This window comes from Lithobates pipiens, unplaced genomic scaffold (genome assembly GCF_037356315.1).
Source record: "Lithobates pipiens isolate NorthernLeopardFrog02 unplaced genomic scaffold, aLitPip1_a1.2 Scaffold_22, whole genome shotgun sequence".
Classification (NCBI taxonomy): Eukaryota; Metazoa; Chordata; class Amphibia; order Anura; family Ranidae; genus Lithobates; species Lithobates pipiens.
Window position 1 is genome coordinate 140,848,951 of NW_027507784.1, and position 21,816 is coordinate 140,870,766.

General features: G+C 42.1%; 1 protein-coding gene across 3 annotated transcripts in view; it reads right to left on the bottom strand.

The window, feature by feature from the left end:
* The window catches only part of ADARB1 (adenosine deaminase RNA specific B1), a 244,601-nt gene that overhangs the window by 107,049 nt on the left and 115,736 nt on the right, over window positions 1–21,816 (bottom strand). Inside the window, exon 1 of one of the 3 annotated variants that reach the window (XM_077448404.1) lies at window positions 18,643–18,851. The exons of the other annotated variants lie outside the window; for them this stretch is intronic. Within the exon in view, the coding sequence (XP_077304530.1) occupies window positions 18,643–18,742 (100 nt within the window). The 5' untranslated portion in view covers window positions 18,743–18,851. Of the gene's footprint in view, window positions 1–18,642; window positions 18,852–21,816 lie in introns of those variants that run through there. 3 annotated transcript variants of the gene reach the window in all.

Below are 21,816 nucleotides of genomic sequence, written 5' to 3' on the forward strand. Positions count from 1 at the left end.
TTTGAGGCGTCATTCAGATGAATGGCATCTCAAATGCGATTTGTCATTCTCACATCAGCGCTTTGCAAATCGCAGGCAGATTCACATCAAATCTGTCAAAATAAAGCAAAACTCCAGTGCGTATGAACGAGAGGTTGTATCATCACTTAAGGTGTTAGTTTGCCACAGGCTTGTGCAGTAAAGCAAGTGGCTCCAGTGCCATTGAATGCTAGATTTTTTTTTTTCCCCAGGGAAAAAACAAAAATAAAAAACACTTTAATATTATACAGTTCAACACAATTTACCCTTTTACATGAAGCATATATTTTTAGCCAAAATTACACTAGGTGTACCAATTCGGGAAAAAAAAAAAAAAAAAGTGCAATAGATGTGTTTACGCACATTTTAAAATGCTGTAACATGGGAAAAAGAAATAATCACCAATACATATTTAAAATATGTTAAAAAAATAAATAAAAAAATCTCATACTTTGGGTAATGATTCAGAAAGCAATTCTAATATAACTAATTCAGGCAGATATTCAAGGACATTTAGTGTGCACTATCCAGCCTCATTTTCCACAGCTGCTGTAAAATGTTTGTGACAGTTCTAATTTACGCCACGGTCCCCATGTGTCTTGCCAGCTATGTACCACATTATATCAATTTCACTCTCTAACTCAAGACAGAAATGGAGCTAGGTTAAAAGGGAAAAATATTGCCAAACCCGATTGCTTTTGACAAGATGGCAAGTATATAAAATTTAACCCATCTTTTCTGCAAGGGATGTTAAATCCATGGCACAAAATGACAAAATATTGATTAAGGTCTCTCAATTAGAACGGAGATCAAAGAATTCAATTCTCTTCCAAAAAAAAAAAAAAAAAAAAAAGGATTCTATAATGATAGCCTTAAAAAAAAAAAAAAATTACTACTAAACTAGATGAACATTTTCAAAGCTGTTCGTAGATAAGTAGATACAGTTTCTCCAGAATGAGAGATTGTTTGAAGCACCCTACATAATTAGATAGGGCTTTTAGCAGCCTGTCAAGATGCCCAGGTCTGTGCACAGCAAGCATTTGTCCTAATACATTACACTAGGAGGCTTGCAAGACAAAATTAGCTTCATATTGCTTTAACTTCGTGTTACACACTTGCCAGTGTTGCACATATATACCACCCCCTTTTAATTCCCATTTAAAACTGAAAAAAAAAACTGTTCTAATGGATTTAGAGAACCCACATTGGCATTTCTCAAAAGAATCACTCATTTTTAAAAGAAGAAACAATGAAGCAGGTAGTGTAAAAAAGCAGACTTGGCCTTGTACTATACATTTAAAGATTTATCCTGAAATGCAGTATTTCCTGATCTGTAAAACGCTCAGATATTGCCTACACAATCTATTTTTAAAAATCTGTATGTAATGAACTGAACCACAGAAAAATGGTGCAATAAATCACAAACAGTTCAATTTGTGGTAACTAACCATGTAATACAAAAATGAAATTGGAAACTTGATTCAGCATTTTGTTCTAAATAGATTGTTTCTTTAGATGTGGTCATTTCTCCAGTAAGCAGGGTCTCCTCTATTTACACTTGAAATATATGTGCTGGCACTTGTGCTGCAGCCAGATGTGGGATGGCAGATACAAAATACTTGCTCTTAAAGAGGGGTTGTAAAGGCAGTTTTCTGTTTTTTTTTTTTTAAAGTGTGCAGAAACCCCCAACTACTTACCTGAGCCCCTTCTCTCTCTAGCAATGTCCCTGAACGTCTATGCTGCCTGGGACACTTCTGCTGATTGGCTGAGACACTGCAGCGGTGCCATTGGCTCCCGCAGCTGTCAGTTAATCAAGGGAGGGAGCGGGCAAGGCTCCATGTCTGAATGAATACATGGAGCTCAGACTCTGCTCGGGTGCCCCTATAGAAGCTGCTGCTGAGGGGGCACTCGATAGGCGGGAGGGGCCAGGAGCAAAGAGGGACCAGTGAAGAGGAGGGTCCAGGCTGCTTTGTGCAAAATCAACTGCTCAGAGGCGGCAAGTATAACTTATTTTTTTATAAATGACAAACACTTTACCCAATCATTACATAGAATCATATGTGGAAAATTACAGTCAGTCAAGATATATAAACGCAGCTGTGGGATTGGCATATGCAAAACAAACCATAACCCCTCATTCTCTCCCCTTTCTAAACAATTTGGATGGGAGAACAAAAAAAAAAAAAAAAAAAAAAAAAAAAAGGGAAAAACCATATCCCACAGGGAGAGAAAAAAAAAAAAAAAAGTGGGTGTGTACACTGCATCGCTGCAATTGTTTGCAGGAAAAACAAAGTTCAAACCGGTAAACATCCTCTATGCGTCTGGGTATCACGATAATAGGACATTTTTACAGCTCAGAGATCCTCGAAAGGTTTGCATCTCATGAAATGTTGCACTGCATCACCCATCATTACATTACAGGAAGTCAGAGGAGACTACCTCCAAGGATTATATTCTGGATTAGAGAGAATTGGGCCAGGTAACCAGGCATCTAAAATAAAATAACTGCGCTACCAGAAATTCAAAACACAATACAAGCAGCCAACATTAACAATAATACAATTGCATAAAACATAAAACAAAAAATGTAGCGCTTAAAATAGAAAACACCTTGTGAAGAGAAGTGTTATTATAACACAAAAAATCTAAATGTAATAGATAGCGTAGCCAAGCTACGCCAAATAAAGGCAAGTGCACTTAGTATAACTACACAAGTGTGAAAAAGTCTGTGTGACTTGTGACATGAAAAAACAAAAAAAGTTCAAATAATGGATGTACCAAGTGGCCTAGGACTATACCAAGACCCTACATAAGAAAAGACAATAGTCTATAATCCTAGATGATCACTTCACGGTAGAGAGTAGTCAGGATCTGTTGCAATGCAACACGTCAAAATACCCCAGAGGTGAAGACAGCAGCTGGATGTCACCCTTCATACAGATACCACGTTATAAACAGGAAAGGTAATGGATACGCTTACCCGAAGGCGTGGACCCACACACCTTGGTGGTGAGTCATTCAGAAGTGATCATCTAGGATTATAGAGACTATTGTCTTTTCTTATGTAGGGTCTTGGTATAGTCCTAGGCCACTTGGTACATCCATTATTTGAACTTTTTTTGTTTTTTCATGTCACGAGTCACAGACTTTTTCACACTTGTGTAGTTATACTAGACTGTGTCTGGTGGTGTATTCAAAGAAACGTATTTTACAAGTAAGTATGGAAAAAAATGCTAGTTTTAAAACTGTTAGACCAATGGGTTTAGTTCCGCTTGAGACCCCTTTCACACTTTTGTGTGACTAGACCTCAAGATTACACAGGCATTGCTTAAAGTCGTGGCAAAAATCATGCCAAAGTCTTGCGACTTTCAGGTCGCACAAGTGTGAAAGGGGTCCCTTAAACCCAAAAGCACTTTTTTACCTGGTGATCTGGCCAGTAAATCCTGTTTAACATAACAAGCTTTCCTGCAAATGTATATGCTATATACACATTGTAGAGCGTCATCCTAGAGAGGGTTAATATAAGAGGGCAAGTACTACTTCCCTTTCAGGCCTACTTATAAGACCCCTTTCACACTGGGGCGTTTTTCAGGCGCTTTAGTGTTAAAAAAACAAAAAAACAGCGCCTGTAAAGCGATTGAAAGAAGCCTCATCTTCAATACCAATCCCAATGTCTAAGCCAAAGTGCTTTAACCACTTGCCGACCGCCGCACGACGATGTATGTTGACAGAATGGCACGGGCAGGCATAAGGGCTTACATGTACGTCCTTGCCTGCCCGCCGGGGGCCCGATTGGGCCCCCGCCCGGTGCCTGCGGCGGTCGGTATTCGTTCGGGAGCGATCCCGGACGAGGGGACGGCCATTCATTCATGGCCACCCCCTCGCGATCGCTCCCGACGAATGAAAATGTCCCGTGACATCATTTCCTCTCCTGTAATGTAAACACAGGAGAGGAAGTGATGTATTCTCTCCTCCGTGTCGGTATTTTTCGTTCCGGCACCGAGGAGAGAGGTTCGGTGAGTTGCACCAACACACCACACATACAGTAGAACATGCCAGGCACACTCACACCCCCCCTTTACCCCCCGATCACCCCCCAATTACCCCTGCCCCCCCAGTCACAGTGACACCAATTGCTTTTTTTTTTTTTTTTTTTTTGCATTGGTGTCATTTGTGACTGTAATAACTGTTAGGGCAGTTAGGGTTAGCCCCCTTTAGTTCTAATGTGCCCCCCTAACCCCCCCAATAAAGGTTTAACCCCGTGATCACCCCCCGTCGCCAGTGTCACTAAGGCTGGGTTCACATTGCAGCGGTTTATGAGAACGAATGTGATTCGTACCGCACTGCAGTGCAAATCACATCCGATCTCTGTGCGATTCGAGTTCAGCCATACAGATAGTATGGCTGAATTCGTGTCGCACCCGCCGCAAATTCGCACGGGACCCTTTTTTGGCCCGCAGCAGAATCGGATCGCATGGGTGTTCACACCATGCGATCCGAGTTTGCAGATCGCACTGCGATATGCGAACTGATCTGGGGGTGTCATTAACATTTCACTGACACTCCCAGCAGTTCGCATAGGGCAGTGTGAACTGCCGCCGGGAGGCATGCGATGCGGGAACCCGTCGCGGATTCATGGCGTTCCCGCATCGCTCCAGTGTGAACCCAGCCTAATAAGCGATAGTTTTTCTGATCGCTGTATTAGTGTCACAGGTGACGCTAGTTAGGCAGGTAGGTATTTAGGTTCGCCGCAGCTTTTTATAGTGCCAGGGACCCCCATATACTACCGCATAAAGCCCCCTGATTGCCCCCTAGTTAACCCTTTCACCAGTGATCACCATATAACTGTTACAGGTGACGCTGGTTGGTTAGTTATTTTTTTTATAGTTTCAGGGCACCCGCCATTTATTACCTAGTCTCACTAGTGTACCCCTAAATTTAGGGGTGTCTACTTTCCAAAATGGGGTCATTTGGGGGGGGGGGGAGTTTGTGCCATCTTGGCATTTTATGGCCTTCAAAACTAACGCCCTTAGAAAGCCTGAAGGCGGTGCTTGGTTTTCGGGGCCCTGTACGCGGCTAGGCTCCCAACCAAAAAGTCCCACATATGTGGTATCCCCGTACTCAGGAGAAGCAGCAGAATTTATTTTGGGGTGTCATTTCACATATGCCCATATCATGTGTGAGCAATATATCATTTAGTGACAACTTTGTGTAAAAAAAAAAAATAAAATTTTTTTTTTTATCATTCAATCGCTTGAGGCAAAAAAATAAAATATTCAATGGGCTCAACATGCCACTTATCAATTTCCTTAGGGTGTCTACTTTCCAAAATGGGGTCATTTGGGGGGGTTTTGTACTGCCCTGCCATTTTAGCACCTCAAGAAATGAGATAGGCAGTCGTAAACTAAAAGCTGCGTAAATTCCAGAAAACGTACCTTAGTTTGTAGATGTGACAACTTTTGCGCAAACCAATAAATATACAATTATTGACTTTTTTTTACCAAAGACATGTGGCTGAATACATTTTGGCCTAAATGTATGACTAAAATTGAGTTTATTGGATTTTTCTAATAACAAAAAGTAGAAAATATCATTTTTTTTCAAAATTTGCGGTCTTTTTACGTTTATATCGCAAAAAATAAAAATTGCAGAGGCAATCAAATACCATCAAAAGAAAGCTCCATTTGTGGGAAGAAAAGGACGCAAATTTTGTTTTGGTACAACATTGCATGACCGCGCAATTACCAGTTAAAGCAGCGCAGTGCCAAATTGTAAAAAGACCTCTGGTCATTTACCAGCAAAATGGTCCGGTCTGAAAGTGGTTAAGAGCCCTTTCACACTGCCAGTACTCGAAAAACTCTGGTAAAGCGATGCTTTACCAGTGTTTTTCGAGTGCTAGCGGGGTGTTTTTAACCCCTGCTAGTGGCCAAATAAAGGGTTAAAAGCGCCACTTTGCAGGCGCTTCCCATTGATTTCAGTGGGAAGGGGCGCTTTAGGAGTGGTGTGCACTTGCCTTTATTTGGTGTAGCTTGGCTACGCTATCTATTATTTATATTTTTTGTGTGTTATAACACTTCTCTTCACGAGGCGTTTTCTATTTTAAGCGCTACATTTTTTGTTTTTTATTTAACCAGGCATCCCAGATTTGTTAAAATTTTGTTGGACTCCCCCTGTACTGAGACTTAACAGGACCATATTAACAGCGGCAACCCATTCTTCATGAGTGGGAGGCGTCGTAGAGAGTCACCTGTGCACTATAATTTTTCGGGCAATAAACACTACTCTAAGGATAGCTAGGTAGGTCTGCGGCGTGTATAGTTCCTCCGCTAATCATCCCAGTAAACAAAGTTTAGGATCCATTGTAAGAGTAAGGTTCCATATTTCACTAATAGAACTGCCCAGTACCTAACCAGTTTCAGGCACTTCACAACATTTGAAGAGAGGGGCTTGAAAATCCCGACGCCCATCTTGTTACTCGCTGTCAGCAGTGGACATTTTGCTACACCCAGCCCATATAGTTTGGGCTCGGTGTAACAAGATGTCTGCTGCTACTTTGAGGCTGAGTGCAAGGTGTACCAAGATGGGCGTCGCAGAGTCAAAAAAAAAATCCTCTCCTGTCCATAAGTGCCAGCCATCAGTGTCCATCAGCGACCATTTAGCCAGTGACCGTGCCAGCTATCAGTGTGTGCCACCTATCAGTGCGTGAAAAAAAAAAGAAAAGAAAAAGTAGTGCTAATGGTGAGTACTTGGAAAAAAATAAAAAGTAATCGGTACTTTTACTCAGTCTTTAAAAAAAAAAAAAAAGTGGTATCGTGACAACCCTACTTTTTATCATTTGTTGGATTCAATATTTCCACTTTTAAATGTTAGCATGGAATTATCTGATTTGCATTTGTTGCACAATTTGTCCGATTGTTTTGCTAGCTGCTCTTTGGATCTTTTAGTGCGATTTCTTCCTTTTTTAGATTTTTAGGCACACAGTAATACCCAACCATGCTCCTGGTTCACAGGTTTTGACTGACAGTGGTAGAAGCTGATGGCTCCTGCTGCCCTTAGTCAAGCCTGTGAGGGGGGAGTGGGAAGAAGAGCTGTTGCAGATGGGCACAGCATTGGACAGAGATCGGACTAGGAGGGGGTGAGCTACTATTTTATTTTATTTTATTTTTTTAACTTAATGCGGGCTGCTTAATTCTATTTTATGGCATGGAAGAGTTTGGAAAAAAAGAAAAAAAAATGGATTTTTAACAGTTTGTACCAGGAGGACAATTATCTTGTATACAGCTGTACACACTGAATTGAATACACATGTGAAGACCCCTTTGTATGGTGGATTTTTAGGCATTTGTGAAAGGTGTCTTTATACTGCTTTTTTCATAAGATTAAAGTTCAGCTATAGCTTTAGATAGAAGCTGACTGGTTGCCATGCACAGCTGCTCTGAATACTAGCTGCTCCAGTTTTAATAAATTCCCATCAATGTGTTAAAATGAAACTTGTACTAAGAAATAATGGAGGCTACCGTTACTAACCTTTTTTAAAAATGCACATTGCCTGGCAGTCTCTGGATTCAGCAAGAGACAATATTCATGCAGCCACTGAAGTCATAGATGAGCTATATACACATACGGGGATGTGACTCAAAGTGGTGAAGGCTTTGGGCTCCATGCATTTGAGTTCAAGTTTCATTTCAAGGCCCTTCAGACAATCATACCATTTAGTCATCTAGCATATGCTAGAAAGCAAATTATATTCAGATGTTGTACTTAAAAACCCTTTTGAAAAAAAGTTAAATCTGAACTGCTAGATCAGGCAATGTCATGTGTCGGTGGGTACCCCTGAACATAAGTAGGCTAGCAGGAAGAATTGAAAAAAATGTTTGGCACGGCGATAAACAGATCAGACATGGTCCTCCCACCTGACATCCTCTACTCTGCTATTCTTTACTTCACTCTCTCAATCAACATGGACTATTTTTAATCCGTATTGCGGCTTTCTTCCATATCTTCAGTTACTCTCTGCTTTCCAGGTTGTCAGACATCCCAGTAGTCTTCAGAAGATACTAGAGGGTGTTTTTAAAAGTGATTTCTTAGCAAAATAAAAACAAACGTTAGTGGATGGGAGAGTTTGATTTGCATACAAAAAAATGTATCAGATGGAATTTTTGGTTTGTGGTACTCAGATGCAGTGCATTTGCGCTAACCTCAATGAAGGTAAACAGATTATAGACTACTCTGCTAACAGTAGTAACGGAGGGTGGCAAGATAGCTACACATCGGACAATCCTCTTAAAGCTATGTGGCCCTCTCGTCCAAGTCTTTGCCTCCTGGAGCCCTTTTATACATCATAACCTATGTTTCCTATTCTAATATTGATGAGGTCAGTTTCAACCGGCATTCAGATCTAGTAACTTACCCATAACCAGATCCCCTGGGACAAGCCAAGGTACATCAAGCCATGGGCCCCAGAGTTTTTCAAACTTAGGTGCATCCCCAATGTTGGTATATGACTTTCTCCATCTGGAACATATTTCCCACTGCAGTGATAAATTCCCTAATCGTAGGAGGGTCCTCTGATTTCCAATGTATCATTAACTTACATGCCAGTAATAGGGTTCTGATAACTGCTACTTTAATACACTCTTCCCATTCTAAGAAAATTGAGAAAACAGGGTTTTGGGTCTAAAGGCATAGCAATCAGAAATATCCTGTTTATGGTGTCCACCACTCCCTTCCAATAGCAATGTAATTTTGGGCACTTCCACAGTAGTTTGATCAGGTCACCATGGTCTCGTTTACATCTAGTGCATAGCAGGGTGGGCCTGAGACCCCTATTATATATTCTATGGGGGGTATAGTACATCCTGAGTACGATGTAAAGTTGCATTGGCCTCTGCGAGACATTTAGTGAACAGATTGGCACGGCCTGGAGAGCCTCCTCCCACTGGTCCCCATCCATCTGACCTACATCTCCCTCCCATTTATGCAGCATTCACAAAGGGTGTTTTTCAGAAAATTCTGCAATAACATTATAAAATTGTGATCGAAATCCCTTGGTGGTAGAGGCTCTTTTTATCAAGTTAAACATTGGTGTCAGAGAGGGAGACCATTCAGAAGATCTACTTTGAGCTGTCACGGCATGCCTTAATTGCATATAATGAAAGCGCATAGAAGACAGCAAACCAAACCGCTCCTGCAGAGCTTCAAATGACAATGCTCAGTTATGGAAAATATGCCCAATGTATGTCACCCCATTCCTCTTCCATAAGGCCACGCGTTGCAGTGTGGCAATTTCAAGGTAGGTTCCATTAGACCAGATCGGGCTAAAGTCTGTGTACGTAGTCACTCCCTGCAGAGATCTGGTTTTATTTCATACTTTCTGAATAAGGTTATAAGTCGGGTATATCTTATGTGCTTTACTGAAGGCCAGAGCTTCCAGGGCCACTGGAACACTCCTTTTATTGTATGCAGCATCACGGTCTCGGAAGAGCTGCCTTTGGCACCCCTCTGCTCCACACCTCACCACTCCTATCGGGTGCTGTAATTGTGCGGCTAGATAGTACACCCCACACTTAGGGCTCTGCAGATTTTCAAGATAAATTCTAGGGAGAGCGATTCTTCTATATTAACGTACAGAATAAGTAGTTCACTATACAAAATGTCTTAAGGGGGGGCCACTACCGGCAAGTTGTGCAGCACAGAGTAGTTTGGGTCAATCATTCTGATCAGGTTCACCCTACCAGCTACCGACAGAATGAATTCCACCTTTTAATCCGATCCTGGGATTTTTGCAGCCGTGAGGACATATTCAACCTCCCATAGTTATGGATACTGGGCGTCACCTGGACCCCCAAGTATCTGAAGGACTTTGAGTCAGGTGAGCAAATGAGACCAGAAGATCCAATACCATTGTATCAAACCATTTGATGAACAGTAATCCCGATCCCCCACCTTCACCAATCCAGATGGAGGGGGAGAAAAGGGGAGTGATCACTGCATGCCTCGTAGATCCCGGAAAATAGACAGAAAGGTCAGCCAACAGACGCGGACCTCACAGACACACAGACAACTGCACCCCTAAAAGAGGGGGAGGGGTTTAAAAAATAAATAAAAAAGAACCAAACAAAAAAAGAAAAAACCATACAAAAAAGAAAATACAAAAAAGGTGTATTAAATCCTACTGAATAACCCCAATAAGGGGGCCAATGATTCAGGGCGAGTGCCCTATGGAATAATATCCATGATGGTGAGGGTTTTTTCAAGGGACTCAAAAGCGCACCTCCACCCCTATATCTAGTTTCAAGAAGCGAGAGGGGGCTGGTTACTATATGTTAAAAAGTACCAATAAGATATATACTTATATGACCTTACAATTAATTCTATTTGGATTGTGTCATTATGTTACTGTACATCAAATACATGATTTGATACAATGGTGTTGGATCTTCTGGTCTCAAAGTCCCAAAACTCACCTTGTTTTATGTATGCAATAGGGATGGAGGCTTAAGCTCATTTAAAATCCCAAAATCTCGCTTCTTGAAAGTATCTGGAGGTTGCCAGCGGGATGGTGCTAGCATTGGAGGGTGTACACCACCCCCCCAAGGAAACAGTTTCCTTAGGGGGACAGTCGTCTCCTCCAAGCAGGATCATTGTGTCATCCGCTTAGAGCGCTTTTTTTCTGTCTGTCTCCATAACGGAAGCCAGCAATACCTGGGGGGGGGGGGGGGGGGGGGGGTCTGATTTTAAATTGCCAGGAGTTCAATGGCTAGTGCAAAGAGCAAAAGTGACAACTGACACCCTTGTCTTGTGCCCCTACCCAAAGCAAAAGTATGAGACATACTACCCGATGCCCAAATGCCTGCCGGCAGCAATACAGTAAGAGGACCCATGAAATGCGAATTTTCCCAAATCTGAACTTCTGATCGTCCACACCAGGGGCCTTACAGTTAGGGAATTCCACAAGTGCTGTCTGCAGCTCCCCCAACATGAGATTGAGTGTCCAGGGCCCTCCTCTGGTCACCTGTGAGCTGCGGGAAAATTAATGCCATGCAAAAAACCCTGTTAAATCTTCTAAGGTGTACTCAACGGTAGGAAGATACAGGTTTTCATAGAAACCTGCTAATTCCTGCAAAATTTGATACGTGGAGTGCAACAGTTTGCTCCCTGTTCTAATAGCTCAAATAGCAGGGGTTACACTGCTGGGAATTAATCCTGGCCAGAAGGCGTCCGTGCTCTCCCCCTCAAAGGAATGCCAGTTTGGAAACTAACTGCTTTTTCTCCACCGTGGAGGACAGCAGCCACTGATGAGCAGATTGAGCCGACTGCCAAGCCTCCCTAGGCGAGTCGGCGCAATCCTGTACATACCACTCTTCCAACACATGCACCTGTTTATCCAGCTCCTCCCTCAGCCCAGATGAATTACATACAACTTTGACAATTTCTTTGATAAGGAGCCCCCCTCAGATAAGCCTTGAAGGTTTCCCATTGCACTAAAGGGGAATCAGCAGAATCCTGGTTGGCAAAAAAACTCAAGCTGCTCAATCCCCTCGTGAGAGGAAAATAGCTTCAGCCAGAAGGCATTCAATTTCTAGGGTGCCCTAGGCCCCCTGGAGAGTGGGCACAATTAAACTAATCACCATATGTGAGTGATCCGATACACTGCAGGTTTTGTATACAACCCCCGAGATGTATGGGAGCATGGCCGAGCTACCAATCACTAGGTCAATTCCGGACAGCGTTCCATGCGTCTTGGAAAAACAGGAAACCGCTTTCCAAGGGGTTCCTATGTCTCCAAATATCTACCCAGCCCATCTCATTAAGCAGTCTTAGCAATGGAGATCCCCTCAATGTAGCAAGAGCCCTGAAGCCTGGGTGCCTGTCCATGGAGGGACACAGCCAGCAGTTAAAGTCTCCCACCATCAGCAAATCAGGTCTCCCCCTCCAAATACACTAGCAGAGTCCAGAGCGTCGCCCCACCTTAAAACAGGTGAGAATATACTATCTCTATACATACACACACGAGAAAACATTGCAACAAGCCAATATGACAGTGCAAAAAGATATAGTACCCTTCTGCATCTACACATGTAGCATACTCCTGGAAGTCTATAGAGCTGTGCACCACCACACTCACCCCAATAGAGAAGTGAGTGGAGTGGTACACCTTCTCCACCCAAGAATATTTAAGACAGATCTGGGTCTCTGCAGTTAAATGAGTTTCCTGGAAGCATAAGATGGGCGGATGGAACTTTTTCAAACAGGTAGAAATCATCATGTGTTTAAGCGGGGAACTTAGACCCCTAACATTCCAAGATATTACCGGTATTTCAACCACTGGGAACAATTAGATATGCGCACAAATAGGGACATATTGTCAGTATCTCATCTGCAAAGCTCTTCTCGGAACACAGGTCCGAATAGGTCTAAAGAACCCCTAGTGAGCAGACTGGATGAAAACACTTTCCCCTGGCAAAGGGTTGCTAGCACCAACCTTATGCGCCACAGCACTAACGTGCCAAGTTTTTCATAGTGACTGTTCCAGGGTCGAGCATACTCCATAAAAAGCCTGCAGTGAGGGAGGGGGGAAAAGAAAAAACAGGCAAACGGGACAGGCCACTGTAATCCAATTTTGAACAAAGCCTTATTCTGCGCAGACAGGAACTAGGTGCCTGATCTTGCAGGAGTGTGGCGTACATCAATTTCCTACGTTATTTACTCTGCGGTGGCGTAGGGTCTGCTCATTGCAATCAAGACATGAGGGCTTATCTTGGGCAGATTCAAAGAAGTGTGTCTGTCTGATAGCAGTAACTCTCAGCTTAGCGGGGTACAGCATGGCATAGGTTAATTGCAGAGACCTCAGATGCCTCTTTACATTTGAGAACTTGGCCTGGTGTCTCTGGATAGGATACTGACGCCATTGAACTGGACATTGGCTCGCTCCCAGGTATTTCTCGGCACAGCGTCCCTGTCGTGTAGGAGACTGGCTAGGATGGGCCTCGGAGGGGCGCCTGGTTGCAGCGGGTGACCTGGGGTATGATGAGCCCTCTTGACAGTAAAGGATGGGGAAAAGGCATCCTTTCCGAATAATATAATAAGGCACCCATCAAAGGAGGTTGGCTCTCACCCCTCAGTTTTCTCGAGCAGCCCCACTATGCGTATATTGTTGCGTCTCAGATGATTTTCCATGTCATCATCTCTATTGTTGGTGTCTTTGGCCAGCTGGTGGGCGACATGAGCTTCCGAGCCACTGGCAGCAATTTATCTTCAATGTCGCTTACTCTGCTCTCCACTGCAGTCGTGCGTTCTCAGATCTTTTGAAGATCCTGCTTCAGCAGGGATTCTCTAAGGCCCCTTTCACACGGGGCGGATCAGTAATGATCCGCCCCGTGATGATCCGCTCGCTCAGTTGTCCCCGCTGAGCCGGCTCAGTGTGCGGAGACCGCCCTGTCAGCTCTCCACTCTCCTCTTTGGGGATCGGATGCACACGGACCGTCTGTCCGTGTTCATCCGATCCGCTCTGCAGACGGATAGAAAAATAGGATTTTCCTCCGTCTGCAGCATTGGACAGTAGCGGAGGCGGACGAAATCGGGTGTCTGCGGATGGTTCATCCGCAGACACGCTCTATCCCATAGGGATGAATGTATGCCCGTATTTCATCCGCAAACGGATGGATAAAATACGGACATATCATCCGCATGTGTGAAAGGGGCCTTAGGCCCACAAACTGTTCCTTAAATGTAGTCACTGAAGCTGTACACACATGCACTGCTCTGAGTATTTCAGCCACAGTCAGTTCTGGTTCTTCAGGATCTGTGGGCAGTGAAGGGGCCAGCTCTGCAGAGAACTCTTGCTTTTTATACCACACTGTCTCCTGCCCCAGTGTGTCATGTGCTGACAAGTGTGATGACTAGTCAGGCCCCTGCGGTCTGGTCCTGATGTCTCCCCAGCTTTTGGGTATAGTACAGTAAATCCCTCAGGCACTCCTTACACTCGTTCCTGTCTTTTTGCTGCCGCCCTCTAGCTTTCTCAGCACCCCTCAGCAAGCGCTGTGCTAGGGCCACAGCAGCATGTTGGCTTTCGGTACCCGAGAACACCCCCCCCCCCATATTCCACAGCTGCAGAGGGAGATTCACTGGGTGGGTAGAAAGCTGAAAAGCTGTCTGTCACTGCTGGGAGAGGATCAATTGCCATTTCCTGGAGCAGAGCTAGGAGCCACGATTCCTCACATGCCGGTTCGGGCCACACCCCTCTATGTGGATCGTTAACACGGTTCAGCAGGGACCGTCTGTGCACAAGTTGATTAATCAACTTGGGTACAACCAGTCTGTGGGGTATTTCATGTGATTATTGCCAGTGGCTAGAAATCGGTATTCTCCCACCTGCAGAACACAAAAGCTTAGCAAAAGGGATTCATCTATGGCCGGCATTAGGGCAGTGGTGCTCAACCTGCTAGATATATGGGGCTTCAAATGTGGCTCCAAACATCTCCAAGGAAAGTGCACCTCATGTTCAGAATATGCAATGCTACAGGAGATATTTTGCTGCAAACTGGAGACATATTACACAATACTGACATTATAGTACATTTATAACTCAGTCTCCCTAATCACTGCCGGGGCATAAGGTTTTAAAGGGTGTCCTAGGAATATTCCTTTCACCATAACAGAACTACTATGGAAAGCAAGAATTCCTGTTTTAAGAGGTTTCATGTCTACTTTATACATTGGATAAAACATGAAGCTTAACATGGCAGATATTCTAAAACCTATACTTGCCCATTATCACTTAACACAGCCATCTAGGAGAAACCGGCAATGGCCACACTACCCCAGATTAACAAAATATTCCATATTTAGTGTATATCTCTTTCTGTTGCAAAGAATGCAAAAAGCAGCTTTATGTCCCTACACACGATCCAAATATCGCACGACAGATTGTATGACCTTTTACGATTAGTCGTAAGTACAAATTGAATAGGAAAATAAAGTCACGAAAATTTCATTTTAGTCAGTATAGTTGTCTGAAAATCAAATACATCACAACACGACGTCACTTCTGATTTTTTATTTTATTTTTTCTTGACGTACATCAGGGAAAAAATAAATAAATATATCAGAAGTGATGTATTTGATTTTCAGACGACAACTATACTGACCAAAATGAAAATCGTACGATCTGGAATAATACAAGCAAAATTTTCGTGCATGTCCGATCTAATATCGGATGAACCGTCATGATCGGCTGTCAAAAGTGTACACATGATCCGAAAAATCGTACGATTCTTCCTTGGACGACAGTTTTCATACGATATTTGGATTGAATTCATTGCTGCAAAAAGGCGTCAGGAAATCCAATGTGGCATTCGTATTGCCCATACACGTGATCCAAATATCGTACAAAAACGGTAGTATTTAGCCAGTATAGTTGTCATTCAAAAATACAATACAAACACATGACATCACTTCTGATTTTTTTTCCTGTCGTACGAGAATGACTTGACATGATTTTCCTATTCAAATTTCTAATACGTAAAAGGTCATAAGATCTGTCGTACAATATTCAGATTGTGTGTACGGGCCATTAAACCCCCCATACACACTATTATGGCCCGTAAATGCATTCTGAATATCGTACAACAGATTTTACAACTTTTCGCTTAATAGTCGCAAGTAGAAATTGAATAGGTAAATAAAGTCACGAAAATTCTCGTATGACAAAAAAAAAAAAAAAAAAAACAACACGGAAGTGAAGTCATGTGTTGTAATGTATTTGTATTATATTTTTGGACGACAACTATACTGACTAAATGAAAATCGTGCGAACTGGAATCATACGAGGAAAATTTTCGTGCATGTCCGATTGGCCGTCGAAAGTTGTGCACACACAATCCAAAAATCGTATGATTCTTCCTCGGATGACAGTTTTTGTACGATATTCGGATCGTGTGTACAGGCTACTTGATTTTCTGCAGATTTTTGTCTTCAGATTTACCAAAGCCAGGTAGTACAAGGGCCTGCCTGATTGCAAACAAACTGAAACTCTTAAGGTTTGACCTCATATGGTTTTGGAAAATCTGAAGACAAAAATCTGAAGACATCTGGATGCTACATAAGTTACTTTAAAGCAGCAATAAACCCAAAAGCAAAAAATTTTAAATCGCAGCTTGCCAATTCTAATGCCCCATACACACAATGAGATCGGACGAATGATCGTCCGTTTTTTTTATTGCATACTAATCTTAGATTGAATCTGATAAGTTTATTAAAGTTACGAAAATTCTTGCACAACAAAAAAAATTCGGAAGTGATGTGTTGTAATGCATTTGTATTGTATTTTTGAACGATAGCTGTACTGATTAAACAAAAATCGTACGATCTGGCATCGTACAAAAAAAAAATTCTGTGCATGTCCAATAGAATAATATCGGATGAAATGGCCTGATTGGCTCTCGAAAGCTCTGTATGAACGCTTCAAAAGCAGTGTTTTCCATATGATTTTCTGATCGTGTGTACGGGGCATTAGATGTGATGGCTGAATTCTGTTTTAGGCTTTCGCTCCTCCGTCTTTATTTGGTGATCTAGCCCGTGTCTTTCAACAGACCAAGCTCTCTTGCAAATGTAGCAGTTAAGACAAATATTTTACCACTGACAAAGTTGGCTTCAACAATCAGCTTTTATTTAGTCATGTAAAACCTTTATCCAACAAAAGGAGAAAAAAAAAAAAAAGTAACTGCGGTGTGAGCTGAAGTTTGGCTTTAATTTGTACGCATCTCTAAATTTGCTAGTCCATCTAAAACTCTTGTTCCAGACTGACAACGCTGCTGTCCAAAAGGTACCCCTGTGCTCTCTCATCCGGAGTGGTGGTAATCTAATAAAGAAAGTGTGTCCAGATCACCAGGTGAAAACAGAAAAAAAAGCTAATGCAGCCACCACATCAAGTGCTGTAATTCTGGTAAGCTGCAATATATTACATTTTTAGTTTTATGTTTAATGCCCCTTTAAGTTGTAAAATAAAGTTCCCTAGCTATTGCAGACATTACAATGACTAGCAAAGCGTCTTAGGAGACCTACAATTTATTGCTCAGCTCTCGGAGAAAAATGCAGTGAGACCTGTGTCTGCCACTGGTAAACAACATATAAAGCAAAGTAGTGGTGGGAACAGCCGACGAGGTGGTAGAGCTTCCCATTTTTACACACAGTCACCGGAGACATTGGATTTGAGATAATACTTTCAGTGACAGATAGGCAGCAGAGAAGGGGAATCACGATCCCTCAACCAATTTGCTATAGTCATCACTTATAATCCAGTAAATGGAAATGACACACTGCTTTATCATACTGAATCTGTCATGCTAATGGATCTTCAGAAGCCTTGCATTTTCAAATTAACTGTCCAGAGGCAGCTGAGATTATTTCCATTTCTAAATCAATCCTAACTGCAATATCATTAACTGCAGCGTAATAGAAAATGTGCTTTTTAGTAGACAAACCATCTGTAGGAAGAGGTATGAAGCATGAATAAAACGGTGATCCTCGATCCTTTGGGCATATTTGACTCCAGGGACAATGAATACACAATTAAGTTCTCAGGCTGGCACCGACACATCAGTCAGTGTCCGAAAGGGCAAAGTAAGTGCCTTTTGTGGCCACTGCACACAGAGAAGTTGAATTAATTACCATTCAATTGCTGCTGCTTTAAAAAGAATGCACGTAAATAAGTACTTAAAGATAAATTTACATATGTGCCATTCTGATTACAAAAAATACAGAATGATTGCAAACAAAAAAAGTGTAAAGAAAAAACACAAAATTTGACAAGTCAAGTAATAAACACAAATTGTGTTTAATTGGTAAAGACTTTTAAATACATTTTTTATAGCTGGTAATTAAACAATTAAAATATTTTAAACAGCATAACATCTATAGAATTGTATTGAGAAAATGGTCTCCCATACTGGTTTCAGATAAGTCAAAATAAAATCATGATCATTCTAATCCAAAAAAAAAAAAAAAAAGTGGGTCAGAACAGAAAAACAGTTTGTAAGTAAAACAAAAAATTCTAAATGTCAGCTGCCAGGCTCCATTTAATATCTTGGATCAGAAATGATCAAATCATCAGCTATCATTAAGGAAACAATGCTGGAGTGATCCTTATATTGATTGCGACAATCATGACACTTCAAACTTAAGGGAAAAAAAAAAAAAAAGGCCTATGAATGGTTCCAATATATTCAGGCAGGCACTGTATGCAGCAGACTGTTTGAAAATTTGAATACATGAATATTTACACAATTTTAGATGCATCACCTAATTTTAAAATCAAAACTACAAAAAAAAAAAATGAATTTTCTGGAAAAGTCCAGCAAGCAATAATGTTTTTAATTTACTATAGTCATCTACAAAGGTTAGAATAAAACCCAAAATTAAGTTTGAAATTAAAAAAGGCAGGCTGAATGAATATATATATATATATATATATATATATATATATATATATATATATATATATATATATATATATATGTGTATATATATCTATACACACACGCAAAAACAAATAGCAGCTCACATTGGAATTGTCCCTGAATATTAAATTAAAAAAAATTTACACTTTTGGACTCCAAGCCCTACCTTTTCTTTCAGAACGCTTCTTTCGTCTTCTCTTAAAACGCCGCCTCATGAGGTTGAAAAGGTTTTCCATGTTCACAGTACCAGCCAGAACAGATGCCATGGCAAGCTGAAGGTCAGAGTACTAAAACTCTGACAGCCCGGTTAACTGGGTAACGCTGCCTCTTTATAGGAAAGCACCAGAGCAGAGCAAGCAGTTAACCCTCTATTAACATGCCAAGAAGCACACATGCCCTCTTTTGTAAGAGGTCTCACTCTTCCTATTCCAGTTACCCAACTGCAAAATGTGCTGGTATCTGAAATTCATTGCTATTAGCCACTAGAGGCACATGTGACAGTTAACCCTCCTGTGCAATCATTCAAGTACCAAGCATTCACAGGAAAGATCAAGAAAAAAAAAAAAAAAGCTGCCTGCAATTCTCAGATGTCTGATGTGAGGCATGTTAAGAAGACAAAATGACAGAACATTTTAGAACATTTCACTCAATTTATGTTCTCTCTCCTGTCCCTAATCACTAGTAAACAATCAGAAAAAAATAAATAAATAATCGGATGAAAAATATTTTTCACAGCGATCGTACCACAATCTTATAGAGCTGATCATAACAGTTCTGCAAGTTTTGCAGAAGGGACAAGCATGAAAATTGTTCTTGTACAATACTAGATTGAACGATTTTCGTTCAATCACTACTGTATCTGTCTAAAATAAATCAAGTGACCAAGACCGCACATGCTTGGAAATGAAAAAACACATTACATCACCTCTGAAGTTGTATTCTGTCATACAAGAATTCTTATAACTTTGGTAACCTCTTAATTTTCCATATGAGATTAGCATAAAAAAAAAAAAAAAACACACGATCATTTATCCGATATTCTCATTGTGTGTATGAGGCTTTACTCTCCAGTGTCCATACCAGCATATTCTTATAATGTATTACCTGAAAAATGATTTTTAAACAGAGGAGTTGAGTGTATGCTTTAGAACCACAGTATACTGGTTATAAAACCTGGATGTGCCCCAGCTCTGCAATACAGGAAAGCAGTGGAATTCATTCTGAGCAACAGCCTAAAGCAGACCATACACTGTTTGGACTGAACCGTAAAATATTTTACCGATTCCATCATCACCAATGGTGCCTGTTGTATACTTACTGTAATGACTGCGGCAGCTGTCTGCATGTGTTTTTGATTGGACAGAGCCACTGTTCAGCTGAAAATGTTCTGGGTCGATCCATTTTTCAAAGGCTTTTGGGCAGGAGGAGGTTAAAACAGGGCCACACAAATGGCGAATAATGATGAACCAGCTAAGACGCACAGGGTATGGCCAGCAATGGGTTTGAGGGTGACCGAACGGATCTGAAAGCTTGTTTTAGGGCGCATTTATGCTTACGTATTTTAAAAACACTGATGCATGTGTAGAGGCATGGGTGTATCTACGATGAGGCAAACAAGGCATTTTCCTGGGGGGGGTGGCCCCCCCAGGCAGAAGGGAAACTGCGAGCAGTGGCGCCACTACTCGGGTGACAGCGGCCGTCGACTGACCGCTCAGTGGAAGCAGGAGGTGGCTGCAGTCTCCGATCCTGGAAGTTGCTCACTTGGCATGGCAGGTTGGAGTTCCGGGCTGCGATAGTGCCTCAGCAGCCTCGCTACACAACTGGTAAAAAGGAGCCAGCGGGCTGCGGGGAGGCGAGAGTCCTGAGAATTTTTTTTGGGGGGGGGGGGGGGGGGCTTTGTGTAGTATGGGAGCCCCGCTCTCACTCCCATGCCAAGGGGAAGGGGTGGAGTAAATTTAGACGAGGAGGTGCCCGATTTTATAGTCTTGTCTAGGTCAGCACAAAACAAAAATATGCCACTGTGTAGAGGGGTGCCCAACTAGTGGCCCGCAGAGCCCTCTGTTGTGGCCCATGACCTTCAGCTCTGGGGTGGCAGGTTGGCAAAGCCCAGATCTTGGGTGGCCAACTCACCATCCCAGAGCATCAGTGTTGTGAATGGAGCCGGCGGTAGAGGAAGCAAGTAGCTGCAGAGCAAAGCTGCATAAGCCATTGCTTCATATATCCTGTCATAGGTGGAGTGATACCAAATGCACTCTGACTGACTGAGACAGCAATACCTGAATAGAAGACTTATTAAAGGTAATTTTATTACTAAAACCCCAGTGTATATATGGTCATATCTGTTCTGCAGTGGTTACTGGGCTGCTTTCAAACTGATCCGCAGGGTTAGCTGCACTGTGCCATAGACTTTTGCGGTTACTTGTGGGTTTGGTGCGCTTTCAGAAAGTACACCACACCTGCAGGATATAATGGAAGTCTATGACAAAGTGCAGCTAACACACAGGAAAGCCACAGGTGCAATGCCCTGAATCTCTGCATCCATGGTGTGGGTAAACTGCAGTGCACCAGTGTGAAAGCAGCCTTAGACCCCTTTAACATGATTGGTCCGACTCAATTGGACAATCCATTCACCTCTAGGGAGAGGCAGATGTAAACAGACACGTGTCCATTTACACCCACCTACCTTTAATCTGATCTGCCAAAAAAAAAAAAAAAAAACACAACACCACACACACGAGGATCCGTTCCCTTCAATCTAGGGCTGCGTTTGTTCTGCATATGCAAAGTGGACGCGGATCTGACATCTGCCTGTTGCGCTCATTGAGGCCCGTGACCGGTTACCAAGTCGCTTAAGTGGCCCTCACTCTTCAAAAAAGGTTGAGCACCCCCGGTGTAGAGGATTGCCATTGTATCTAACGAGGCTAGTTCATGTAGTGAAAAGAAAAAAAAAGCCTTATAAAGATCCTTTACTAGGAATGGCAGCTATCATCAATGCACCTGCCCAAAGCATTACAAAAATAGGTATGAAGTCAGCCTAAAGAAACCTGTCAAAATATTGACACGGCTCTTACCCCATTTACTTCATATAAAAAAAAATAAAAAATTTAAAAGCGCCACAATACTGTTAAACCAGACGTAAAACCCACTATACGCATCATCTTTGGGTGGGACACTAGAATGTTGAAGATCTCCATGACTTATGCATTGTGGGCACAGATGAAGAGATCTCTAATCAAGGACAGCTGCTGTGGTTACAAGTCATACTACTCTAGTTTACAAAAGTAGCAGAAGAAATGAGCTCAGGTTTAGAGGTGAACTTTAAAAATAAAAAATAAAAAAT